The sequence below is a fragment of the Trachypithecus francoisi genome, unplaced genomic scaffold (genome assembly GCF_009764315.1).
Source record: "Trachypithecus francoisi isolate TF-2019V2 unplaced genomic scaffold, Tfra_2.0 Lachesis_group4, whole genome shotgun sequence".
Taxonomy (NCBI): Eukaryota; Metazoa; Chordata; class Mammalia; order Primates; family Cercopithecidae; genus Trachypithecus; species Trachypithecus francoisi.
In genome coordinates, this window is record NW_022681469.1 from 98,591,105 (window position 1) to 98,616,569 (window position 25,465).

Consider the following 25,465-nt stretch of genomic DNA (forward strand, 5'->3'; position numbering starts at 1 on the left):
TAAATCATTGATTTAAAGAGAATACACAAAATGACATATGAACTTTCCTGAACAGTCTACTTAAGAGCATAATGTTAACTATCTGAATGTAGTTTAATTGCATGACTTATTTACACCTATTCTAGCTAAATAAAAGTAGTTGTCAACCAGTGATTAAAGAATTCAGGTAGTTTTATTATAAACAACTTTATCATATGACCCTTTACTTAGCTTTGGAAAATAATTTCTGGATTAAAAAAACTCAAGAAGAAAAATTATCTCAATATAGCTCAATTTAGTGAGGAAATACAATACACTACTTGGCATGTGTCCACAGGAAAAGTCTGGCTCCCAGATGCTTCTTGCCAACCCACAGTGGATTCAACAATGTTTAAACAACTGACAACGTACACTCACAGCTCTGATGAGAAAGTGGCCAAAAATTTAGCAGGAACCTGTCTCATGGGTATTTTCATATATTGAAAAGTTAAAATCAAAACAAAACAAATCATAGGGACATACATACATATTTCACAAAACAAAAGATTCAACACTATTCAGTTAGGCTTTTTTTAAAGTAGATGTTGCCAAAATTATTTTAAAATTAACAAATAAGACATACTGCTGCAAGAAACTCAAAATATATCAATGTTTTTTATTGTATAAGTGTTATTAAAAGTGAGAAATATAACCCTATTTGGTTACCTATGCTCAAAGTCCAACAATAACTCTTTCTAACAAATAGATTAACTGTCTCCATAACTCATTCATTATAATCATACTATTTATAGTAATATCCATGACTTTCTAACACATGTACCCATAGCTAACAAGTGCTTTTATTGGTTTGAATAAAATGAAATTGCCAATATTTTCCTAATTTTGACTCCCAAAACAATAATTTTATAAGATCCAAGGGTAAAGTAAAACTTCAAACTTTTGGCACCAAATTTTGACACCAAAATGGTAGCTTTATTTTCTTAGTTATATAATATCCATGTTTCTTTATAACTAGTCCTCACGTGTCTCATTTAACTGAACAGTCTTCTTTCCAACCAGGAATATTATGAGTAAAATCTACATCCTACTGCAGCAGATTCAAGTATAAACAGAATATTGTTAATATTTAATATAAAATCAGCTGTCACAAATGTAGCGAACAGTGAAAAAGCCATGATACAAATAAAATTACTTTGTGTGATTTTTCCTATTTCCAGATGACAAGTTTCTTTGAGATGATATTCTCTCTCTTAATAACAAACAACTTCTGTCACATAATGTTTATGTCATGTAAGTTTTACAAATGAATAGCGCAAAAACTGGTCTGACTTTCTAGGGGAGAAAATGATTGATCAGCATACAGAATAAAATAGGTCACTTAAATTAGAAGGACTTCAGCTGATTGAAATGCCAGCCCTGTTTTAAAGATATATTCTAAAGTAACCACATTAACCTAATTTAACATGACTTCAAATGCAAATATGTATTAGTCTTAGCTTAAAAAACCAAAGAGTACATTTGGGTCTGGATGGATCTCTATTTGATTTAATTTTTGAGTAATTCTTTGTATATACAAATGTAATTTTTACCCTAAATAGCATTAAGCAGCTAATTGGGATAATTTACTTCATAAATTCAGCGGCCATTTAAAATCTCTTCCTTCATAAATTTAACAAAAATTTCTTCTTGTCAAGAAGTAATTAAAGCCAGGCACAGTGGGTCACACCTGTAATCTTAGCACTTTGAGAGGCCAAGGCAGGTGGATTGCTTGAGCCCAGGAGTTTGAGACCAGCCTGGGCAACACAGTGAAATCTTGTCTCTACTAAAAATACAAAAATGAGCTGGGCATGGTGGCGCACACCTGTGGTCCCAGCTATTTGGTAGGCTGAGGTGGGAGGATTGCTTGAGCCCAGAAGTCGAGGCTGCAGTGAGCCAAGATCACACCACTGCACTCCAGCCTGGGTGACACAGTGAGATACCACTTCAGAAAAAAAAAAAGTAATTAATATTATGATTATAAAGCCCCTTAGTACATAGGAGACAGGATATTAGACACCTAGCACAGAACCTTGCCTATAGCACATACACAAAATGTTGTTTATTTGACTTGAAATAAAGTTTCTAAATCAAGGACTTAAGTCTTCATTGTAGTATTAATTCATTACTTATGGCTTAGCAATTCAACCTCTAGCAATATGGTCAACCAAGCTGAAACAGACCTGTCCTTCCCCACTTGCTCAAAGCAACATACTGATCATTTGCACGGTGGGGTTGAGGCTGGAGTTTCACATCTTCATGGACACAGGAGACAAGGCTTTGGGCCTGTGAGAAGCATAGAGATACAAATGAAACCCCCAACAGCCCAGGGAAGAAACAAGGAAGCTATCTGTTTTTCCAGGGCTGGAGGTCATGGGGCTTCCTGTGAGAAATCAAACCCTCAAGCCTGTCCAATGTGAGATCCAAATTTATACCATCCTCAAGCATGGTATTCCCAAGCCAAGAAATTTAACATAAAAATTTCAAAACCCCTGGGGTTCTAGCAGAAGTAAATGTAAAACCATCCTTAGGAGAAGCACTTAAGGAAAAACACTTCCAGAACCCAGGGCATACGGCACTCTCATAGGGGTAGGGAGAAAACCTGATAAGCTCACAATACATGGACCTAGCAGAAGAGACTTCCAAGTAAACAGGCAAATTCCTGTGTGGCCAGCTCTAACAGAGGTCAACACTGAAAGCTGAAGGAGCACAGAGAAGAGCTAAGAAATTAAGGAAAAGTCCAAGGCAATGTGAATCTTTATTTTAATAGCATTTCTAAGCTAGAGATTCAAAACACACTATCGCACTGGTCCCATCTCTTTGCTTTCACTGGGTGAAGGATTGATCCCACGTGAATGTTTGCTGGGGCTTTGGACCATCTGGTTTTTAATGTCTTGAGCAATGGGGTTTCTTCCACCACTTCCTTTGGAAAGTCTTTTTTTATTATTGTAGGGGCAAAAAAAAAAAAAAAGAGGGTTTAAATGTTGAAGGGATTTGGGGGGCGTTTTTCAAAGTCTTTTTCGTATTAACTCTTTCTTAAATCTCTTCATGAATATGAACTCCTCTGTTTCCCTATAACATTGAATATGCTATAATCTGGTCTCTTCCATATATATCAATAGTTACCACACCTAAACATTTTTCAAAAGGATCTCCATTTAGTAAACTCCCCAACCGTAATCTTTTTACTTTCATCTTCAGAATGTTCTATAGCTAGTGTTCAGAATCACATATTTCTCACTGGATATGAGTAGCACTGAACAGACAAGCCCTTTTAGGTATCTCATTTACTGCCATAGACTTGGCTTGGATCTTTGCTCTTTATCAGTCTCTCTTCAGCCTCTTTTCATAACCATTTCTTATCATTTGTTATATTTATTTCTAATTGTTCTTTATCAGTCTCTCTTCGGCCTCTTTTCATAACCATTTCTTATCATTTGTTATATTTATTTCTAATTAACAAATTCTGAGTCATATTGGTCAACACTATCTCCAGTGTCTAGCACAGTGCCTGGCATGTAATAGCTGCCTAATAAATATGTGTTGTGTGAATAATTGAATTGTTTACATAAAAATTGGGTGTTTTTTTTTGCTTTTCTCATTTCATGTTTCATTTTCTTTAGTATTCCTTTTCAGTTGATTTATTAGAATATTAGATGATCTCTGCAGAATACTTTTAAATCAATGCTGAGCTCTTAGAAAGTATAAAATATTGACAATTTAAATTCACATACTTTAAAGTGTCTAGACATGTAAATCTACATGTGTTGGGGTTACTGTCTTTTATGCTTATATCATAAGTATAAAATACAGGGAGATGGGATATTTTATTATGGGTACAGATGACCTTCACCTTATCAGGCTAGGTTTCCAGGAAGAACTGAGATGTCGGGTAGTTTCTGAAAGAAAACATAGGCTGCTAACATAAGTGAAATGGGCCCATCTGCTCTATGAGAGAGTGGAATAGGCAATGTGAAATTGGGAGCAGGACTCATAAGCAGTGGGCTGAGAAAAGGAACTAGTTTAATTAAAGAAAAGGGTGTGGAGTGGAAAAGGGAAACAAAGGGCTTAAGGTATGTCAGAGCTAGTACTAGGAGTGAGCAGCCTGAATCTTAACCTCAGCCTTCCTCTTTTTGAGGCCCTCCAATGATTCCTCTCTGCCCACTGAATCAAAGTAATTGCTTGAAAGATAATGCTTAAACATTTTCCCCAAGGACTTATCTAATCATTGATTCTTAACTTTGCTTCACCATCCAAGTTGCTTGTGCAGATTTCCATATCTGAGTTTACTTTTAAATATAAAATGTACCATTTGCTTACTAGTCACATTATGTCCTTAGAGAAGAAGGCAGGTTTTAAAAATCCTAACTATGATCCTGTGCTCTTTAGATCTACTTTACCTGTGTTAATGAGTGAGTGGAAGCAAAGGAGAATGTCATTTCCTGGGAAATGTCTTGCTCGAGATGACTAGCCTGCCATAAGCAACTGGTAACTCAAGTTGGTTCTATTGCTCATAATAGATGATTTATCTTTAATGGCACAAAGGATTGATGATATAAGAGCTTTTCATCACTGAATGTATTACATGTCCTAAGTTTATTTGAGACTCTGTCCATTGGAATAGTAATGTTAGATTTTAATGAAGTTATGGGGGATCAGCCATGCTTCAATATACCACTGATAGTATACTGTTTAGTAATTATTCTTTTAGGATTCTGCAGTAGTTCATGTTAGGAAAATAATCATCATAGAGAGAGAAAGTTTCTCTTAATTTACCTAATGGACCCCTTTAACTAAAGACTTTGCACTATTCAGGTATTATTTATTGAATTCTTATGAGGAAGGCAATTGGTCAAGTACTCTGGCGGTGCCAGAAAATACAAGGTTTGATCCTTGCACTAGAGGAGTTTGCAAATATAATAAAGTTATAATGAACCATCCATTTGCTTGTTTGCCAAACAATCACATGAAAAGTAGTAAGATTTAGAGAATAGCAGATATCAACATTTAAAATATCACAAAGTTGTGATTAATATTCAAATGAATGGTGTTAGAAAAGTTTAGAGAAGTTCAGAGAAGCAGAGGTCACCTCATGCTGGGATGGCTCTTTTGGGGAGATGGGATTTGATCTGGGCCTAGAAAGTAGGGAGGATATGGTTAGAAACTGAACAAGGGGGACAGCATTCTATAAAGACAGAAGTGTATGAACAAAAATATGAGGTTGGAAATGTATGGGATGTGTGTGGGGAAAATAAAGAGCAAGTCAGCTTGTTAAAATTGGAGAAGTGTTGCATTATAATAGGGATTAGGCTAGAATGTGAGATTTCAGTAAGATTGTGGAAGACCTTTGAATGCCAAGGTAAAAAATATGCATTTTATCCTACGGTCTGTGGTGAGCCATTCAACATTTTGGAGCAACAGAAAGATAGGACTCAAGAAACTTCTAAAGTCTTTTTTTCTTGAAAACATTTTCCCCACTAAATGAAAAATTATTAACCAGTTTATAAAGAAGGTTTTGAATTATTTTATATACGTTGTCTCAGCATCAGATGAGATGTTCTGAATATGTGTTAATTTCCAGAATGCTGGAGGATAATGATATTATAATACTATATTTACTATTATACCATGATACTATACTGTATTTAGTATTAAATCACCCTACACTTATAAAAATACTGTATTATGCCCAATAAATATAGAGAATTTCAAGGGTATTTTGTTTCTAGTGGAATGACCAAGAAGATTCCACCTAAGTGGGTTTAATGAAAATACTACATTTATACCAATGCCATATAATGGTGTAATAAATATATAGAATCAATAAGGATATTTTCATTGTTTCTGATGCAGTGACTATAAGGGTTCTACAAAGGTGTAGTAGAGGAAACAATGGCCAAGGTAAACAGTAATACATACTAGGCTTTGGAATTGGCAAGAGTATATGTTTTTTAATTGTTTTTTTTTCTATAGTTAGATTTCATATATCTGTTCCTCTTATTAAATTATGGTATATTTGACAACAGGGGCTATTTATTGATCATCTGAGTATCCACCCTATACCTTGCAGATAGTGGGATATGTTAGAAAATACGGTAGAGTTCATCAGAGACTTTGTGGACAAAAAAAATGAAAAGCCACATCAACTAAAGTTTGATCTGTGTGCTATTTGACTGGATTTTTGTCACTGAATTAATTAACTCAATATATTGATTTCGTATAAGGTATCTAGAGCTACACAGTTGATGAAGGCAGTCCAGGGAAGGGCTAAGGGTTAGTGAAGAGTTCAGTCTCCCTGGAGCATAAGTCTGAGCAGCAGAAATGGGATTGGAAAGGTGGATTTGTGTGGGACCACGGAAGGGGCTCAGGGCCTGGCCAGTGAGTTTGAACTTGGTTTACTAGGCATTGGGGATTCATAAAGGTTAATGAGCAAGGGATTAATTTGACCATGTTATACTTTAGGAGACCAATCTGTTGGCATCATGTAGAATAGGCTGTCAGGCTGGTTAGAGAGAGATACACACACAGGAAGTGGGGAGACCACCTTAGGAGCTCTTGTAATGATCCACGTGAGAAATTATTAAAGCCTGAGTGAATAGAGAGCCAGGGATGGATGATGTTTTAGTGGCAGAATCAGGAGTAACTGGCAACTGACTAAATTAGGAGAGGTGGGGAGACCAAGAAAGGAGTCAATGATAGGTTTGGGGGTTCTTTTTTTAAACTTGAGTAAAAATTGATACCATTAATAGAAATAGAAAAGAAAGGAGGTAGAACAGTATAGGTTGAATATTCCTCATCTGAAATGCTTGGGACTAGAAGCATTTCAAATTTCAGATTTTTTTGAATTTTGGAACACTTGTATTATACTGGTTGAGCATCCCTAATCTGAAAATCTGAAATCCAAAATACTCCAAAGAGCATTTCCATTGAGTGTCACATCAGTGATCAAAAAGTTTCAGATTTTGGAACGTTTCAGATTTCAAGTTAGGAATATTCAACCTGTAATTTGATCTTAAATATGAGTTTGATATGATGGCCAAAAATTATTTGAAATAAAGCCAGAGCTCAGAGGAGAGAACATTCGTGAAGATGAGATTTGGTTGGTATGTTATCTCTTCTGGTATCTTTTTTTATATGTGTGCAGTAAATGCTTATCTGATAACTAAGGACAAGGCAATTCTTAACATATTTTTGTTGAGAGATAGTCCAGTTATTGGCTAAGAGCTTAACCTCCAGAGTCAGAATGCCTAGGTTCAAATCCCAACTCTGCTATCTTCTAGCTTGTGACTCTAAACAAGTTACTGAATCTTTCTGTGCCTTAGTTTCCTTGTCTGTAAAACAGAGATAGTAATAATACCTATACCATCAACCACTTATGCTTATTAAATAATACTTAGGAAAGTACCTGGCATACGCTAAGTGTTAACCATTATTATTATAATTATCATCATATCTTCTACATTCTTTTGATGAGCTAGCTACCCAGTGAAGATGTTTTACTTTGCTCTGACCATATGCAACTCTGTGTAGTGATGTGGAAGGTATAAAATTGTCCAGGGAGAGAAAGTAAAGAGAAAAAGGTCTTTTCTAATCCAAATTTTTCATCTCATAAACAGCATCTGATGTATGTGGGCAATCTTATATAATTATACATGTCAGCCTCACTAAAGTAATTCAGGACACATTTTTCAAGTGTCATTTATGCACATGGGGCTGTGATTCTATCCTAAAAAGGCCCTGCTTAACCTGGCTGTTGCCTTTCTCTCCAATTTCATTTTAACCTCTCTGCCTGGCTACATATGGCCCTCCTTTCTGGTTCTTGAATACCCCAGCATTGTCCATGCTCAGAGCTTTTGTATTTGTGTTCACTGTGCCTGGAAAGTGCTTCGTTTGGCTTTTTGCATTTACCAGTTTTATCCAAAAGTCTTCAGTTTAAATGTCATCTCTTCCTTAACCATAGAATACACATCATTTACACCCTCTCACATTATCCTCTTATCTTGTATCACCTACTACAATCTGCAACTATCTTAATAGGGACCAGGTCTGCCTTTTTCATGCCTAAACTCCCAGCACCTAGAACAGAATCTGACATGTAATGGGCTTTCAATAAATATTTGCTGGATGAGTTAAGTGAGTAATAATAAGATGATATGAGGAGAAGGTCAGACAAGATAAAAACAAAAAGCTTCAGTATTACGAAAGGATAGCCTGGAAAACAAATAATTTGAAACAATCAGTAAAAAGCAACAGGAAATATGGAAATGTAATACAATGCTAAGATGTTTATTTGTAAATATAATATGTAAACAAGAAAAACTGGAGAAGGGCAAAGGTGGAGACAGTTTCAAGACAAAAGTGGTGGTAAGTAAAATCAAATTTCTAGAGATGAATTTGAGGACCAAGACTGATGATTAGGAGACTGGTGACTCTGAAGAAGCTGGTTTAGTTAAGGAATAAGGATAGAAAACCAAACTGCCTGAGGATAAAGAGTGAGCAGGTGAAGAGACAACAGGAACAAAGAAAGCTCTTCCAAGAATTTGTGTGCTTAAGAGAAGCACGGTTAGGCTGTAGTTTCTTGAACCAGGATGTGAAAAGAGGTCCACGCAGGAGGCAGATTTGGGATCTAGTCCAAACAACTCAGACCTTGCAAATGAATGTCATTATTATATATTTTTAAAAAAACTGCCCCGTCTTAACTTCTTTAATAAGGAACAAAGGGGATAATGGATAAGTGGGTATAAGTTGTTATTTCTTTGTAAGAATTTTAACGAAGTTCTAATAAAGAGGAACACATCTATAAAAGAGTGTTTTATTTGAAACAAAATTAAGGTAAAATTTCACTTAAGTGTAATTAAGTTAAATTGGATTTTTTCCCATTTTGTTGAAAGTTTTGCATTACTCAACTGTAGCACTTGCTGAGGCCAGATATGAAGAGTGTTTTTATTTATCACTGACATTTTGTTGAACTTGTTCATTCTTATTAATCACTGCTTTAAAGTAAGCAGCTGAGTACTCTTAGGAAGTTGATATTCCCAGCTGACCTATCTACAAAAGTAGTGAAGCTTGATATTCTCCTGCTGCAGTCTGTCTCTACAGATGTATGTGTTCATGTGGCTATGTGTACATATGTGTGTATTTTTTTTCTGGGATTAAAGAAGCAAATACATTTTCGTGAAGATACTACAAACTTTATCATATTCTATCTTCTGAAAGAATGGATGAATTAAAAACAAAAGCAGGCTGTGATCTATTTATATTCTATACTGGAGACAAATCATATCTGAAGAATGAAGACTCCAGTTTAAAAGTCTGATATGAAGGTGATCAGAAACTATGTCTTTACTTGTTGAGATTTCTTGGTGGCAAAGGATGAAACACTTGATTATGTTCAGATACAAACCCTATCCTGTGAATATCTGACCTTCTGGTACAGTGTTAGGATTTTTCATCTAGGATTCACAGGAAAAACGTGATAACCTACCATTAACATAATTTTTCTTTTTGCTTTATAAATATTAGCATTTTAATTTGATTAAAGTGGTTGACATTTGCTTATCTTCTGCTTCAGAATTTTAGTATGTATTCTATTGGTTCCCTCAGCAATGTAAATACACACACACACACACACACACACACACACATATATGACTCTCTAAAAGTTTTGAATTCAATGGCTAAGTGATCCAAATCATCAGTAATTTCTAGTGATTCTATTTGGTTCTTTAAAAAAATCTGATCTTTTTTTCACAGGATCTTCTTCTCTTGTTAAAGTTTCTTTTCCTTGTTTTGTCTCTTGAATCATTTTAAATGTGTTGATTTTATAGCCTTTATAGTTCTGTCATCTCCAGTTCTTTGGGGATTAATTCTCCCCAAAGAATTAGCAACATGGCCAAGTACAGTGGCTCAAGCCTATAATCGCAGCACTTTGGGAGGCCAAGGTGGGTGGATCACCTGAGGTCAGGAGTTCAAGACCAGACTGGCTAACATAGTGAAACCCCATCTGTACTAAAAATATGAAAAAACTAGCCAGGCATGGTAGTGTACACCTGTAATCCCAGCTATTCGGAGGGCTAAGGCAGGAGAATCACTTGAACCCAGGAGGTGGAGGATGCAAGTGAGCCGAGATCATGCCATTGCACTCCAGCCTGGGCAATGAGCAAAACTCTGTTCCCTCCCCAAAAAAAGAGTTAATAACAATGCTACAAGTTGTTATTTGTACTAATTTCAGTGTATTTCATATGGAAAACTACATATTTTGTTATTTCCATTGTAATTTCCTCTTTTAACTCATGAATTATTATTTTTTCAGTTTCCAAACACATGGATTTGGGTATTTTAAACTACCTTTTCAGAGTTGGCTCCTAATTAAATTTAATTGTAGTTAAAGACCATAGTCTGTATAACACAGATTCACTGTAATTTGTTGAGAGTTTAACTGTCAACACATATGTAGTCAATTTCTATGATTATTCTATGTGTACTGAATGAACAAATATTCTCTGCTATGCGATGTTAGTTTATATCTTTTTTGATAGATTATTAATTTTGTGGTTAAATCTTTATATCCTTACTTATTTTTTGCCTCCTTGGTCTATCAGTTTCGGAAAGGGGTATCTTAAAATTTCCCATTATGATTAAGAACCTGTCAAATTAGTCTTACATGTTTATATGTTATAGATATTGTTATATAGTTAGATGCACTTGAGCTTTATCTTCTTCCATTTTTGTTATGCAGTGTCTTTCTGTAGTCCTATTATTGCTTTATACCTTAAATTCCATATTATCTGATGTTAACATAGCTATAGTAGCTTTCTTTGGATAGAAATGCCTGGTGTATTTATTTCCATTTCCTTACTTCGAAACTTTCCATGTGGTTTGTTTCAGGTGTATCTCCTCTAAGAAGAATAGTGGTAGAGTTTTTAAAATATCTAATGCAAACATTTATTTTAATAGATTAAGTTATATTTATCATTCTTACTTTTATATTATGGCTTAATTTTACCACATTTTCTCTTTGATTTCTTGTTTCTTGCCTTCTTTTGTGTTTAAATTGTTTTACGTGGTCACCTTTTATTTACCCTCTGCTTCTTTGAGCAATGCAAGATTACATTCTATTTCTTTAGTACTTAACTCTAAAATTTTAACATACATTTCCTAATTAAACATTTCCTAACAAAAACTAAAATTAGTATTCCTCTCCTCCCTCCTTCTGAACAGGACAACATCTGGCATGCTTTCACTACCCCCTCATCTCCATCTTGCCCCAGCTAACTTTTAAATTACTGCCTAAATTTAATTTTGTCTCTTTTTTAGATTAAAACAAAGTTTATTTTAAAATAATCAGTAAAGTTACTGACACATTTTGCCCATTTCCATGCTCCATCTTTCCTGTGTTCACTCCTCTTCTGGCTGAAGCGCATATAAGGGGCAGAGCTGGGATTCCAAGTGATGTGTGTTTCCTTCCAGAGCCCCTTCTCTCAACGACAACAATCTTACTAGTCACAGATATAGAGGAAGGTACTCTGGGTGTCTGCAGCAAGGTGTAGAGCCAGACAAGTGACAGATGGAGAGAAACAGGGGATGTGGAAGATGGCTTACAAGAAGGCGTTGGCCTGGCGCAGTGGCTCATGTCTGTAATCCCAACAGTTTGGGAGGCTGAAGTGGGCAGATTGCTTGAACTCAGAAGTTGGAGACCAATTTGAACAATATAGCAAAACACCGTCTCTACAAAAAAATTAAAAATTAGCCAGGTGTGGTGGCATGCACCTGGAGTTCCAGCTATTTAGGAGGCTGAGGCGAGAGGACAGCTTGAACCCAGGAGGCGGAGGTTGCAGTAAGCCAAGATCACATCATTGCATTATAGCCTGGGTGACAGAGAAAGGCCCCATCTCAAAACAAAACAAAACAAAACAAAACAAAAAAAGGGCCAGGTGCCATGGCTCACGCCTATAATCCCAGCACTCTGGGAGGCAAAGGTGGGTGAATCACCTGAGGTCAGGAATTCAAGACCAGCCTGGCCAACATGGTGAAACCCTGTCTCTACTAAAAAAAATACAAAAAATTAGCTGGGCGTGGTGGTGTGTGCTTGTAATCCAGGTACTTGGGAGGCTGAGGCAGGAAAATCACTTGAACCTCGGGGTGGAGGTTGCAGGGAGTTGAGACCACACCACTGCACTCTAGACTGGGTAACAGAGGAAGACTCTGTCTCAAAAAAAATAGATAAAAATAAAAATAATTAAATTATTAAAAAATTAAAAGATTTTTTTTTTGAAAGTGTCAAGATATAAAGACACAAGGCTACTTTTGACACTAACTGCTGCTGGAAGACTCTGCCAACAGAAAAGCAAAAACAGAAAACTCATGGGATGTGAATATAATATATATATATACACACACACACACACATAAGACATAAATAAACATGGGTAATTCTTTTTTTTTTTTTTTTTTTTTGAGACGGAGTCTCGCTCTGTCACCCAAGCTGGAGTGCACTGGCCAGATCTCAGCTCACTGCAAGCTCCGCCTCCCGGGTTCACGCCATTCTCCTGCCTCAGCCTCCCGAGTAGCTGGGACTACAGGCGCCCGCCACCTCGCCCGGCTAGTTTTTTGTATTTTTTAGTAGAGACGGGGTTTCACCGTGTTAGCCAGGATGGTCTCGATCTCCTGACCTTGTGATCCGCCCGCCTCGGCCTCCCAAAGTGCTGGGATTACAGGCTTGAGCCACCGCACCCAGCCATAAACATGGGTAATTCAAGGTATGGTAGTAAATCTAGGCTTAGGCCAGAAAGGGCACCCCTCTGAGGCCTGTGTAAGGATGCTGGGGGATTCTCAACACTTAGGCACAGTGCCTGGCACACAACAGGTACTCAAGAATACTTATGAAATGAAAGAAATGAAAGCAAGGAAGAAGAGAAAGGATGGAAATGAAAACAGAGGAGAGGAATGAGTAAATAAAAGAATGAGAAAAGGAGGAAGGTAAAAACTAAATAGGAAGAAAATGAAAGGAAGAAAATTTTACAAAAGGGCAGAAGAAAGTAGATAAAAAGAAGAATCTCTTTTTTTGTTTTAAAACTTTTATATGTATATGTATATTTATAAATAGGCAAAAAAAGGAACAAAAAGATTCATATCGAACTGTTAACAATGTTTAGGGTAGGGAGTGACTTTCGCTTTTTAATTTTATATTTCATTTCATTTCATTTCATTTCATTTCATTTCATTTTTGAGATGGAGTCTCGCTCTGTCGCCAGGTTGGAGTGCAGTGGCACGATCTCAGCTCACTGCAACCTCCACCTCCCAGGTTCAAGCGATTCTCCTGCTTCAGACCCCCGAGTAGCTGGGACTACAGGCACATGTCAGCACACCCAGCTAATTTTTGTATTTTTAGTAGAGACGGGTTTCACACGTTGGCCAGGATGGTGTTCATCTCTTGACCTCATGATCCGCCCGCCTCGGCCTCCCAAAGTGCTGGAATTACAGGCATGCGCCACTGCGCCCGGCCCCACTTTTTTATTTTATGCACGTCAGGAATATTTAAACTTATTCCAGTAAGTATGTATTGTTTGTAAATAAGGATTTAAAAATTAAGACTTAGCAGCTAGTGAAATGGCTCATGCCTGTAATCCCAACACTTTGGGAGGGCAGGGCAGAAGGATCACTTGAAGCTGGGAGTTCAAAACCAGCCTGGTCAACATAGTAAGACTCCATTTCAACAAAATTAAAAATTAAAAAATTAGCCAGGCATGGTGGCGCATGCCTGTGGTCCCAGCTACTCAAGAGGCTAAGGCAGGAGCAACACCTGAGCAGTTTGAAGCTGCAGTGAGCCATGACTGCACCACTGCACTCCAGCCTGGGCAACAGAGCGAGACCCTATCTTTAAAAAGAAAAAAAAGAAACCTAAGACTTAGCAATAACGAAAGGAAAGCGAACAAATAATATAAAATAATCACCCAATGTGGCTTGTTGTGAAGCACATTAAGGTAAGTTTCTCTTCACAGATCCCCTTGGAGGGCTGCCTCCAAGACTTCCCATCTGACTCCAGGGGCAGAGATCATCTCAATCCTACTAGCCTCTTCAAAGTCCAGGTCCAAAAAGATAGAGGTCACATAAAAGGGTTTCCACTTCTCCTAAAGCCACTCGTCAAATTCCAGACAGCCCTGGAATTGCTCAGTCTTGCACTCCCCCAAGACACCTGACTCCCTTTACAGACAGTCCAATCCCACACCCACAAGTCTTTTCCTTCAGCCTCAAAAGAACGACCCTAAGAGAACAGGCTAAATCAAGTATTCACACATCTACAAGGTATTTTTAGAAACCTCTTCCTTCCAAGATAGTAGCTCATGAAAATAGACAAAATGTTTCCTTCCTTTTTTATCTTCCTGGCTTGCTCATTTCCACGAGATGGATAGAACTTCAATACTCCCCCTTGAAGGAAACGTCATAGGCAAGTCAAGCTGATCTCTTATAACCTAGAGACATTCTATGTAATCCTAGTTTCATGTATGTAAGAAAACCTATGTCGTGTTCATAAAAATGAATTAACTCATATGGAGCTTAGGTTATGAATCTTTATAATTCAAGTGATATGAATAAAAAGGTGATAAACCAAAAGCTGTCTATCACATCCCTGTGGCCAGGGTTTTTCAACTTCAGCACTACTGGCATTTTGGGCCAGATAATTCTTTGTTGTGGGGGCTGCCCTGTGCACTGTAGGTCGTTCAGCAGCATCCTTAGCCCTTACCCACTAGATATCTGTAACACACACACACACATGCACACACAAACACATACATATCCCAGTTATGATAACCAAAAGTGTCTCCAGGCATTGCCAAATGTACTCTGGGGTCAGTATCTTCCCTGGCTGGGAACCACTGATGTAGTTCCAGTTTGCAAAAATGAGTCATTTTATCCCACCACCAATGGAAATATATGTTTTGTGTACACACAGGTATTTTGGGTTTAGTATGTGTTAAGCCATCTCTTGTAATGAAAAGAATTTGCAATGCCAATGGCAACATAGAGAAAAGCTACAAGACAGGCAGAACTGTATTCCAAAGCTTCATACCATATTATGAAACAACATAAAGAATACTATAAACAAATATTCAGCAGACACATTTATATTCAGCAAAGATAAAAATAAAAAACATTATATGCGTGTAGTGACCCTATTTTATGAAAGATTTAATTTTTTTTTTATAACTTCAGATAACCCTCTCAGCAGAGTAGAGAGCTGAAACCATCTGTATTAGTCTGTTCTCAGCTGCTAATAAAGACATACCCAAGACTGGGTAATTTATAAAGGAAAGAGGTTTAATTGACTCACAGTTTAGCATGGTTAGGGAGGCCTGAGGAAACTCACAATCATGGCAGAAGGGGAAGCAAACATGTCCTTCTTCACATTGCAGCATCGGGAAGAATGAGTGCCCAGCAAAGGGGGAAGCCCCTTATAGAACCATCAGATCTCATGAGAACAGGATGGGGAACACTGCCCTCATGATTCAATTATCTCCACCTGGTCCCTCCCAGGACACATGGGAATTATACGGGTACTATAATTGAAGATGAAATTTGGGTGGGGACACAATCAAACCATATCACCATCCAAAAATTCAACGCTAATCTAGTCATCTACTTGGGAAAAAATATTCCCACAATATCACCACATTGATAACTTCACCATTCAGTATCTAATTTAAGAAAAAAAAATGTTAGCAGGCTGCCTAGATTAACAATATTAACATACTGAATATATGTGGTTCTGCGAAAATTAATTGACATCTTTCCAATGCATTCCAAAGAAGAAAGGAGAAAAATTGTTTGGTGAAGTCAGGATCTACTATCACTTAAAACATTGTTAATACCACAGACTGCAGGGTCCTTTGTAACCTTGATATTAACTTAGTAATATGAGTGATAATTATTCAGGAGGAAAATAAGGCCAAAATGTATTTTGGGGGCCTATAACCACTTATTGTTTAATTAGCATTTGTGTCCATTTGCTGTAAACTACTTCAAATTAAAGTATCCAAACACTGTTCTTTTTTATGTATATATAATAGTCTCATGGAAAAAATTATAGCTGCATTTTACTTTATGTTCCATTTTAGATGCAGATAGTTGGACTGAATAAATTTAAAATGTAATTGAACGGCCAAAGGATAAAAATATCCTTTTCTGACTCAGAATAGTTCAATCTATCATTGTAATTTTTTTAAAAAATGAATTCACACTTAAAAAAAATAGGTTAATGGGATAGAAATTTGTCTTCCTGTTTTATGTTGCCCTCTCTCCTCCAGTCCACTTGCCAGAAGACATTTCAAGTGCAATTCCTCTGAAAGCTACAGATTTAATAAGTTAATGGATGGTTACCATTCTTGTTACTAGGCTGATTCTATTCAGTTTAGATCTAGAAAAATATTTTTGTTGTTGTTGTTTCTGCACAATTTCCTGCCATTAAAGAAAAAAAAATCAAGTGACATGGTCAGTAGAAGAGAAGAGCAAACAAGGTTCATTTCTGCAGCAATTTCCCGAGTATTATTTTCCTCTTTTGAGATTCAAAATGAGACAAAGCCACTCCTCTGTATTTCTAATGAAAAAGTGGGCAATAAATTTACAAATCTGTGCTAAGCCAAATGAACTCATTACCATGTTACGAAACAGTTTAACACACTTTGATCAATATATTAGCTGCACAAACACAAATATGCTACAGTATTATTACTGTAAGCAAACCTGAGTGGCCTATGCTAATAAGCAATAAGACATAAAAGATGTAAAAGCATTAGGATATTTGAAGAAAAGCCAAATACCTTTAATACTCCCCAGAAATGGCATTCTCGCAACTCTTTTGTATATATGTATAAATCCCTTAAACACAAAGAAGTCTTACAAATTTATTCCTATTCTTTTATGAAGTTAGTTAAAAATAAATGAACAAGAAATTAAAGAGAAGGTACTGTAATAAAGTTAGAATATTCTAACTGAAAACAATTATAATGAAACAATTTAGATTCCCATAGAATTATAAACATTTTTCAAGGGATATTTTGCAATGCAATTTTTTTTTTTTTTGAGACACAGTCTCACTGTTGCCCAGGCCAGAGTGTAGTGGCTCGATCTTGGCTCACTGCAGCCTCCACCTCCCATGTTCAAGTGCTTTTCCTGCCTCAGCCTCCTGAATAGCTGGGATTACAGTAGGTACCTGCCACTATGCCCGGCTAATTTTTTTTTTTTTTTTGTATTTTTAGTAGAGATGGGGTTTCACCATGTTGGCCAGGCTGGTTTCAAATTCCTGACCTCAAGTGATCCACCCACCTCGGCCTCCCAAAGTGCTAGGATTACAGGCGTGAGCCATTGCGCCTGGCCCAATGCAATTTTTAAAACAATGTTTTCTTCTTACTCTTGAAACTTAAAACACTGCAGGTTTATTAAATACACTTATTAGAGTAAGAGCTTTTGTTTCTCAGAAAAAGAGCTTCGTAATTTAAAGTAGCATGCTAAATTCTTAGATTTTTCTTCAAATACGTTTGTATACCTCATCTTTCAACTAAGAGCATTAGTTTTCAACAATGCATAACTGACAGAAAATTGTGTTGAAATTGTAGTATTATTTAATTCTAGGAATTTAGCCAGTCAGGTATCAGAGATACACAGTTCTTTGAAGAGAACTGGAAAAAATCAATAGTATATAAATGTGCTTACTCCTCTTCCATTGTTCTAACTCCTCTATCAAAATTATATTCAAATTTCACAGAATTGAAAGCAAAAAGCTTAATTCTTGTCCTGAGAAACAATTTTTTTAATTAAAAAAGTTACCTTCCTAGTTTCAGATATTTAATCATACAAAACCTCTAACTCTGAGACACCTTTAGGGCCTTTACTAGAAAAATTCCCTCTGTAGCTGTTGGCACAAACTTGACAAACTTGCTTAACTGTGCAGATGTTGAAGCAGCTCTCAGTTACACTGGGGAAGAAAGGGGAACGAGACATTCCACAGCTGCCTACAACAGCTTCCTTCCCAGGGGCACAGTTGCAGGCTCTATCAAGCTCAATCACTTTGCAGAGCTACTGGGGATCCCAAGCAGGGTCAAAGAAATCCCAGGGCAGCTTAAATTTCTCCCAGTACCACAGTAAGAAGTAACACTACTTAAAAAGTAACCAGTTACTTCTAACAATTATGTTTGTGGTGGGGGGAGGGGAGGGTCGGGGGGTGAGGAAGAATGAAGAATAATATCTGTAGTAAGAGAAAATAAAAGATGTTTCATATTTTTAAAATTTCAAGCTACTTATATCAGATCTTCCTTAGGTCTTTGTTATGAAAATAACTATGAATATTTGCTCTTTATTCCTAATCAATTTTTTTTCTTTAGGGGTGGGAGAGAATAGCCAAGTTGAAAAAATACAGAACTTAACAGTTATTCCAACAATTGTAACACATTCATTGCAGGGTTTTAAAAGGATGTAATGACAGTAATATCATGTTTAAATGTATTCCACTCTTCCATTTTATGAGTATACATTCTTACAAGTTCTTTTAAACATTTTTAAATATTAAAATAATTGTATTAATGATATGATGTGACTAAAAACAAGCAGCTAGGGAATATTCTTCCCTACTTGAGGATAACTGATGCTACAGTAGATGCCATTTCCTTAGGGTAAACCAGAAAGGAAGGTGTTAATAAACATGTAGCTCCACTAAATAACTGAAATACACAGATCTCTATTCCCCATAAAATGATGCTTTTATACTAATCTTCTAGGGTAGTAAAAGACAATATATAGATGCATACATAGTTTTTATACCTTAACTTTATAATATTGTTAAAATTATTACTTTTTACTTGGTTAGAAAACCATTACTGTACCACCACATAAGCACTTGCAAGAATTCACCAGATACAATAATAAAAACAAAAATGATGGTGATGTTACAATTAATTGTGGGTTTGCTATGATCAAGCACTATGCTGAGAGCCTTCAATAAATCATTTCACCTACCCCTCCCAATGATACTATTTCCATTTTATAAATGAAGAAATTAACTTATAAAGTCACTAAGCTAGTAAATGGTACAGCCAGAATTTAAATTTTTATATTCGAAAGTCCATACTCTTGTTATTATATGTATTGTATTGAAAATGACATTTGTACATTAATTTGGAACATTTTAAGCATTTTTGAAATCAATTTTAAAGGTTTACATTGCATCATTAAATTGTTATATTCAGAGCAAAATGGCCTCTCTACATGAGATGTACTAGTTAAATCTTGCTTATATTGCTTATGATACCTTTTTCTTCTCTAACTACTGATTTTTTTAATAGCCAAAAAAGCTCATTTCAACCTAGAGTACTAGCAATACAACAATTTCCTAAATATTTTCATATGTTTCCTAAATTTCAGATGTCTATCTTTTTATTTTAGATTGATCCTCATGGCCACAAGTCAAGTAGCTAACAGATAATTAATTTTATGTTATATAACAGACAGGCCTGTAAACACTAAACTAAGAAAACTTTTTTATTCCATATTGATGTTAAAATATCAACAGAAAGACTTGAAGCCTCAGAAGGCCTTTGTTTATAGTTCAACAACATTCCTCCAAGACAATGCAATATACTACAAGCAAGGAGAAATCCGAGGCAGAAGTTGATGACATATGGGGTGTGCGTAGAACTTCTGGTTAATGGAAGTTCCAAGATGTATAAATAAAAAATGATGTGTGAGTTGGTGGAAAAAAACTATAAGGCAAGTCAATTTTTTAATTAAAAAATTGTGTAGCATAAACAACGCTAATGAGCCCAAAGTCCCAAGAGATTAGTATTGTATCTGCTTCATTTTAATGTTTCATTCACTTTTTATAAGTTACATCTACTCATTTGAAATATCTCAAGCAGAACCCTTTTTGTAAAATAGAGTTTTAAAGATATTCTTTGTCCTTGTTCTCAATAGGTCACCATTTTCTACTCAAGTTGTCAATCTGAGGACAAATCACACACACACACAGCCCTAAATCTTTAAATGAATCACCAGAAAGTAAATACCTGGAAGTTCTTCATAAATTTCATCATCTATTGGTTGACTGCTTGTTGGTGGATTGCTTATTGGTAGAGGATGATCAACATCATCATATAATTCTCCTCTCTCATCATAATCCTCAGGAATAATATCAGATTCCATATCTATAAAACACATTTCATGAAATAAATTTTAAAAGAATGCAGAAGATATTTTTTAAACTACACTTCATAAATAAATACAGCCCTACAAAATAACAACAATATTGTTACATGTTATGTCCTTAACTAAAAACATGTTTAAAATTGTTTTGTAAATATGTGAATTTTAAAGTAAGCCAATTGGTACTTACAAAAAAGATGCTGTTTAAAATCTGAAGTAACTGGTCTGTATAAACAGCAGTCACATTCACTTGGTCATTCTCACAGAAGTCAGTAAGTTTTTGTATATGAAAACCCTAACTACTCTGTTATTTAGTATTTAAAGACTGTGATAACTCATTCAATTGATTTATCTTACCTTGCAATACAAATTTCAGCTGCTGTACCCATTCCTCAGCATCTTTGGGAGAAGCTGCTGTAAACTAATATAAAATAAACAATAAAAATGAAAATCACCACAGTAGAAATCAAAGGTATGTTGTATTCTTACCATTTATTTAAGACTATTAGTAATTCTTTTCATGTCTAGTGGAACTTTTCTTGCAAGGATGCTTCTTATAATGTACAGTTAATTTTGACAAATTTATGCAATTGAAGCAGAGGATGATGAATTTGAAACTCTGATCAGCAGCTGGCAGCTGTGCAGGAAAAAAAGCTGCTTCTCTTCATCAATGTCAAAGACAGAACTGATGAACAAAATTTGCCCTTGACAATTAGAAGACACCCATGAATTTCTTTAGGCGGCTGGATACAGTTTTCTTAAAAATGTTCTTGTCAGATTCCAACACACTACCTGACAACTTAATTAACTGGCTTTCAACTGCAATCTCAGATATTTAAAACTTATTAAACATACATTCCATATTGATGCCTAGCTGATAGCTCTTGAATTGCAGAGCTGATGTGTACCTTTACCTTCATTTTCTCCCACATTCCTAAGCAATACAATATGTATTATCACTCTGGTATTTGTCTTTTGATAATTTTACTCTTTCTGCTATGTAACTCTTTTGGAAGATCACCTAGTTCTATCAGATATAAATGCAACATGGGAAGTAATTGATAAGTTATATATTCTCTTTATCTTTTTCAAGAAGATAGCGTTTGAACTAATCTGAAATTTTAAAAAAATTCCCCTTATATGAATGTTCAATGCATAATGTATTTAAACACCAGTATTTTTATTATTGTTAACATGTCAAGGAGAGTATTAATCAAATGTCAATGTCTCTATAAATGAAATCAAAACATTTTATTAACTTAATTTCAAGACAACATAAAGACTACAACCTGATATATACGTTTATCAGGAGCAGAGATTTCAAAACAGCAATCTTTCTTTCCATCCTTTCTTAGAGTGTTATTCATTCTGACACTGTAGCCATCTAATGCAAATTCACCTTTCTGTTGTTTGTCTGTTGAAGATAAAACCAGTTAGAATTTCATTTATTAATATTAATGCTCAATTATCTTTTATTTAAAATTTCTTCATCTATTCTTGGAAATAATTTTTTTTTTGTTATATTGCTTTAGTAATATAATACCTAGGTAATGTTTTTAGAAATTCTTTTTAATTCTGAAACATGTAAGTATTAGGGATGATTTGATTTAAGAAGGAGGTCTGCAGATCATGGTCTTATTCAGAAGGAAGTATGGAAACATGACATTCTAGGGTAGGGAAAATTCAGGAACTAGAACTTAGAACTTGCTAGACAAACCCACCACAAACCTGTGGCTCTTTCAGAGTTAGTTGGCCAGTGGGAAGATCTGACCAGCTGAAAATTTGTTGAGCTTTATTTACTGTTATCTCCTTTCACCTACCCCTCCCCAGCACCACCACCAAAAAGAAGCTTCTAAAACAAAAGTTTTCTTTAAAAAAGGTCTCCTAACTTGGTACAAATTTATCCCTAACTTTACAAAGCAAACTGAAACTAAACTACCAATTACGAAAAAGATGTGAAGGGAAAAAAAAACTATATGGATAGAGAAGAGTGGTAAAGCAAGTACAGAAGCATTACTTACCAAAAAAAGAGGGAAAGTTTCTTATCCAATCAGTGAACAGTTGAACTAGTAAAGCACATTTGAATCTCACATGATAAAGAGGCAAAAGATGATTAGAGCTTTGGTCAGATATTATTTTAAAGACAAATAAAGGGAGAATATAACAAAAGACTTAACATTCTGAAACTGAAAATAAAATTAGTCAACCTTCCTACTTCACCCAGTTATACCATTTTGATAGAAAAACTGCATAGCTATAGGTTTATTTCCTAGATTAACAAACAATATTAAAACCATGAGTAGGGACAAACTCTTTTACTGAGCTCAGGGTAAATACAGAAATGCTTTCATGTTGTAGGGTGTGCTTTTTCAGTTCAGTGTACCAGTAAAAGATATAGCACCTTTTCTTAAATACACACGTTAAATACCTAAAGTAACTAACAGACATTTTTAAAAGGTCATAGAGATTATATCTTGTTCAAAATATCAAATGAGAAAAAAAATCTCAGTTCCTGGGAAACTCTAATCACATTTAGTCATAATTTACATCTCTCTGAACATCTAAAGAAACAATCAAAGTTTATTTCATGAAAAAATCTACAATAAACTATGTTTTTCACAAAAACTACACAGTACTTTAAAGATTAGAGCAGCATTTCCCAAAGATATTACTAGGTTTCTGTGATCAAATCAATTTGGGAAACGTTTTACTGAATTAAACAGAGTTAAGCGGTTTTGTTAGTTCAGGCCTTCTTGGGGCCCATAGTACATTTACATACTAATTAAACTCCTAAAACAAAAATGTAGTATGTAGCATTTCCAAAAATTATTTGTCTGTGGAATCGTTTTTTCACAGAATATTTTATGGTACTCCCAGGATATATTTTGTAAGACACCTAACTAGGAAACTATTGGGAAAAAAGTATTAAAATGATAAATGGTTAAGCATGGTTGGTTTCTTGTAAAATTCTCAAAAAAAGACTAAATCATTCACTCACTCATTTGACAAATTGATACCGAGCACTTGAAACAAGCCAGGCAGCATTATAGGTTTGCTGAGATAAAAGCTAGAACACCTTATCAGACCTTTCACACCACCTTCCCAATGATCTACTAAATTGCAAAAGGAACTTAATGTTCACGATGAAAAGTGGAAGTAATGTGAGGCAAAATATCAAAGCCATACTGGACAATTTTGAGAGATTTCCTTAAACTCTCCAGAAGAAAGAGAATTTTCAGGGACCAGATTTAGAGGAAAGCTGTTCCCTTGCTGCACAAGGGTTCAATTGCTCCACTCACTAGGTCCATCTGGCCTAAAACCTATGCCTTCTACCTCCAATTTCGGTCTAAAATTCTCATCAATGTAACCTGAATGGAGGTGGAAATGCATGAGGAGTGGGAGTCTACACATGGAGATGTAAAATCAGCACTACAAAGATTTAGTTTGGAAGAGCTGAGGGGAACAGATCTTGCTGGGCCGGATTATCTAATAATCTAGAAATAAGACAATCAGGCAGCAAAATTAGGCAACCCCAACTTAGACTAGCAGATTCATTTTAGCCAAACCCCCTAGAAATATGCTATGGGGCTATGTATCAGAACTTCTGTTACAGTCCAAGAGGAGGACAGTATCAGCCTCTACTGAGATGAACCAGAGAGAAGCCACAAAGCCAATTTATAGGTAAGCATCTCAGATTTTATAGACATGTACTTGTTCAAGGATAAGTAAAAGAGGAACAGCAAGTACAGATACCATAAAAATATTATGTAAAACTGAAACATAACATAGCACTTGAGGAGTAGAAAGCACAAGCAAAGTAGGCGAAATGGAAGTAAACTTTAGCCAACTGCTTTGCATATTTTATAAAAGTAAACACACAGATTCTGAAAGAGATGAAACATGAAACAATGTAATATAAAATAAAAAGAGAAAAGGCTGAGACAAGTAGGAATTAAAATGAAACTGGCAAAATTAGGAACAAATAGGCTGCATAAGGAAGTGGAAAATGCAGCAGCAAAACAAATGATGTATTAGAAGTAATAAAAAGTAGAACTAACATTGTGGAAAACCAGATCAGATATACCTTGAAAAGCTCACTCAGCAGATAGAAAATAAGACTAAGGGGAGGGGGAAGGGGCAAAAGGGAGTATGATAAATATGGAGGGCTGAAAAAAATACAACATAAGAAAAATGGGTTTTCTGGAAGAAGAGTAATAAATAAATGCCAATAACCAAAGACATAATATAACAAAAGAAAACTTCATTCAACCAAAGAAACACCTAACTTTGCAGAACAAAAGGTGCTGTTGTTTAACCAAGCAAAAATAATAAAAAGAAACTAATATCTAGACCTATCCAACTGATTGTTTGTATCTGAGGATAAACAATTATATAAACATCCAAGTCGGGTAGGGGTATGGGCCCAGAAAGGTTGAAGAGAGCAGAGGAAACTCACAACTCTTTCTAATAGCTTTTGCAGAACCATAACCATGAAGTAGCCATATCTCCAATTAGCCAATACAGGACAGGAAGTTCAAGACAAGAAATGGGCAGACATGGCTATAAGACAACACTGTTCTTCTCCTTTCACATTAGTTTCTCTTCTGGTGAGAGAAACTTCATCATTATATGGTAAGTCATAAGAATTTACATACAGATGAGTTCCACAATGCTTTTTGGGATAGTTTCAAGGATACCTGTTAACAAAATTACCAAAAATAGTAAAATGCCAATCAAATAGGAAATAAAGCTAAAAAGTCCATTTACCCAGCACTGTGAAAGACTAATATTTTATCTAGGTGAACTTCACAAATAGCAAAAGCTTATTCCTTTAAGTGCCAAAACTTTTTAAAATGTTAATCATTGTGATGCAAAGCTTTCAAAAATATATCCTTCCCTAACTTTACAAACAAGTCTTTTAAACATAACATTGTTTTCTTAACATATTTCTTAAGAAATATAACATTGTTTCTTAACAATACTATGTTTTGAGTATTCGTTTTTGTAACACATTGATACCCTCAGAATTTTTGAGGTGTTTGTTCCTCTATGACATTTCCCTCAGCTTCTGTTTCACACTTTAACCTAACCTCTATCATGCTTTGAATGTAATGTCTACAGAACTGAAGGCTGCCAGGAAAAACTAGACAATGAAATCTATTGTATCAGTAACTTAATTTTACACTAATCTTAATTCAGTAGGTTCAAGGTAAAAAGCATTTGTCTCTGATCTCCTACAAAACAAAATGCATAAGGCTAG

At 35.5% G+C, this 25,465-nt stretch overlaps 1 protein-coding gene across 1 annotated transcript in view; it reads right to left on the minus strand.

The window, feature by feature from the left end:
• Nucleotides 1–25,465, minus strand: part of SKAP2 (src kinase associated phosphoprotein 2) — a 203,405-nt gene that overhangs the window by 39,149 nt on the left and 138,791 nt on the right. The window contains exons 7-9 of the mRNA XM_033194401.1: nt 21,495–21,619; nt 20,563–20,626; nt 20,070–20,207 (exon numbers count right to left, since the gene is read on the minus strand). Coding sequence (XP_033050292.1) covers nt 20,070–20,207; nt 20,563–20,626; nt 21,495–21,619 — 327 coding nt within the window. The remainder of the gene's footprint in view (nt 1–20,069; nt 20,208–20,562; nt 20,627–21,494; nt 21,620–25,465) is intronic.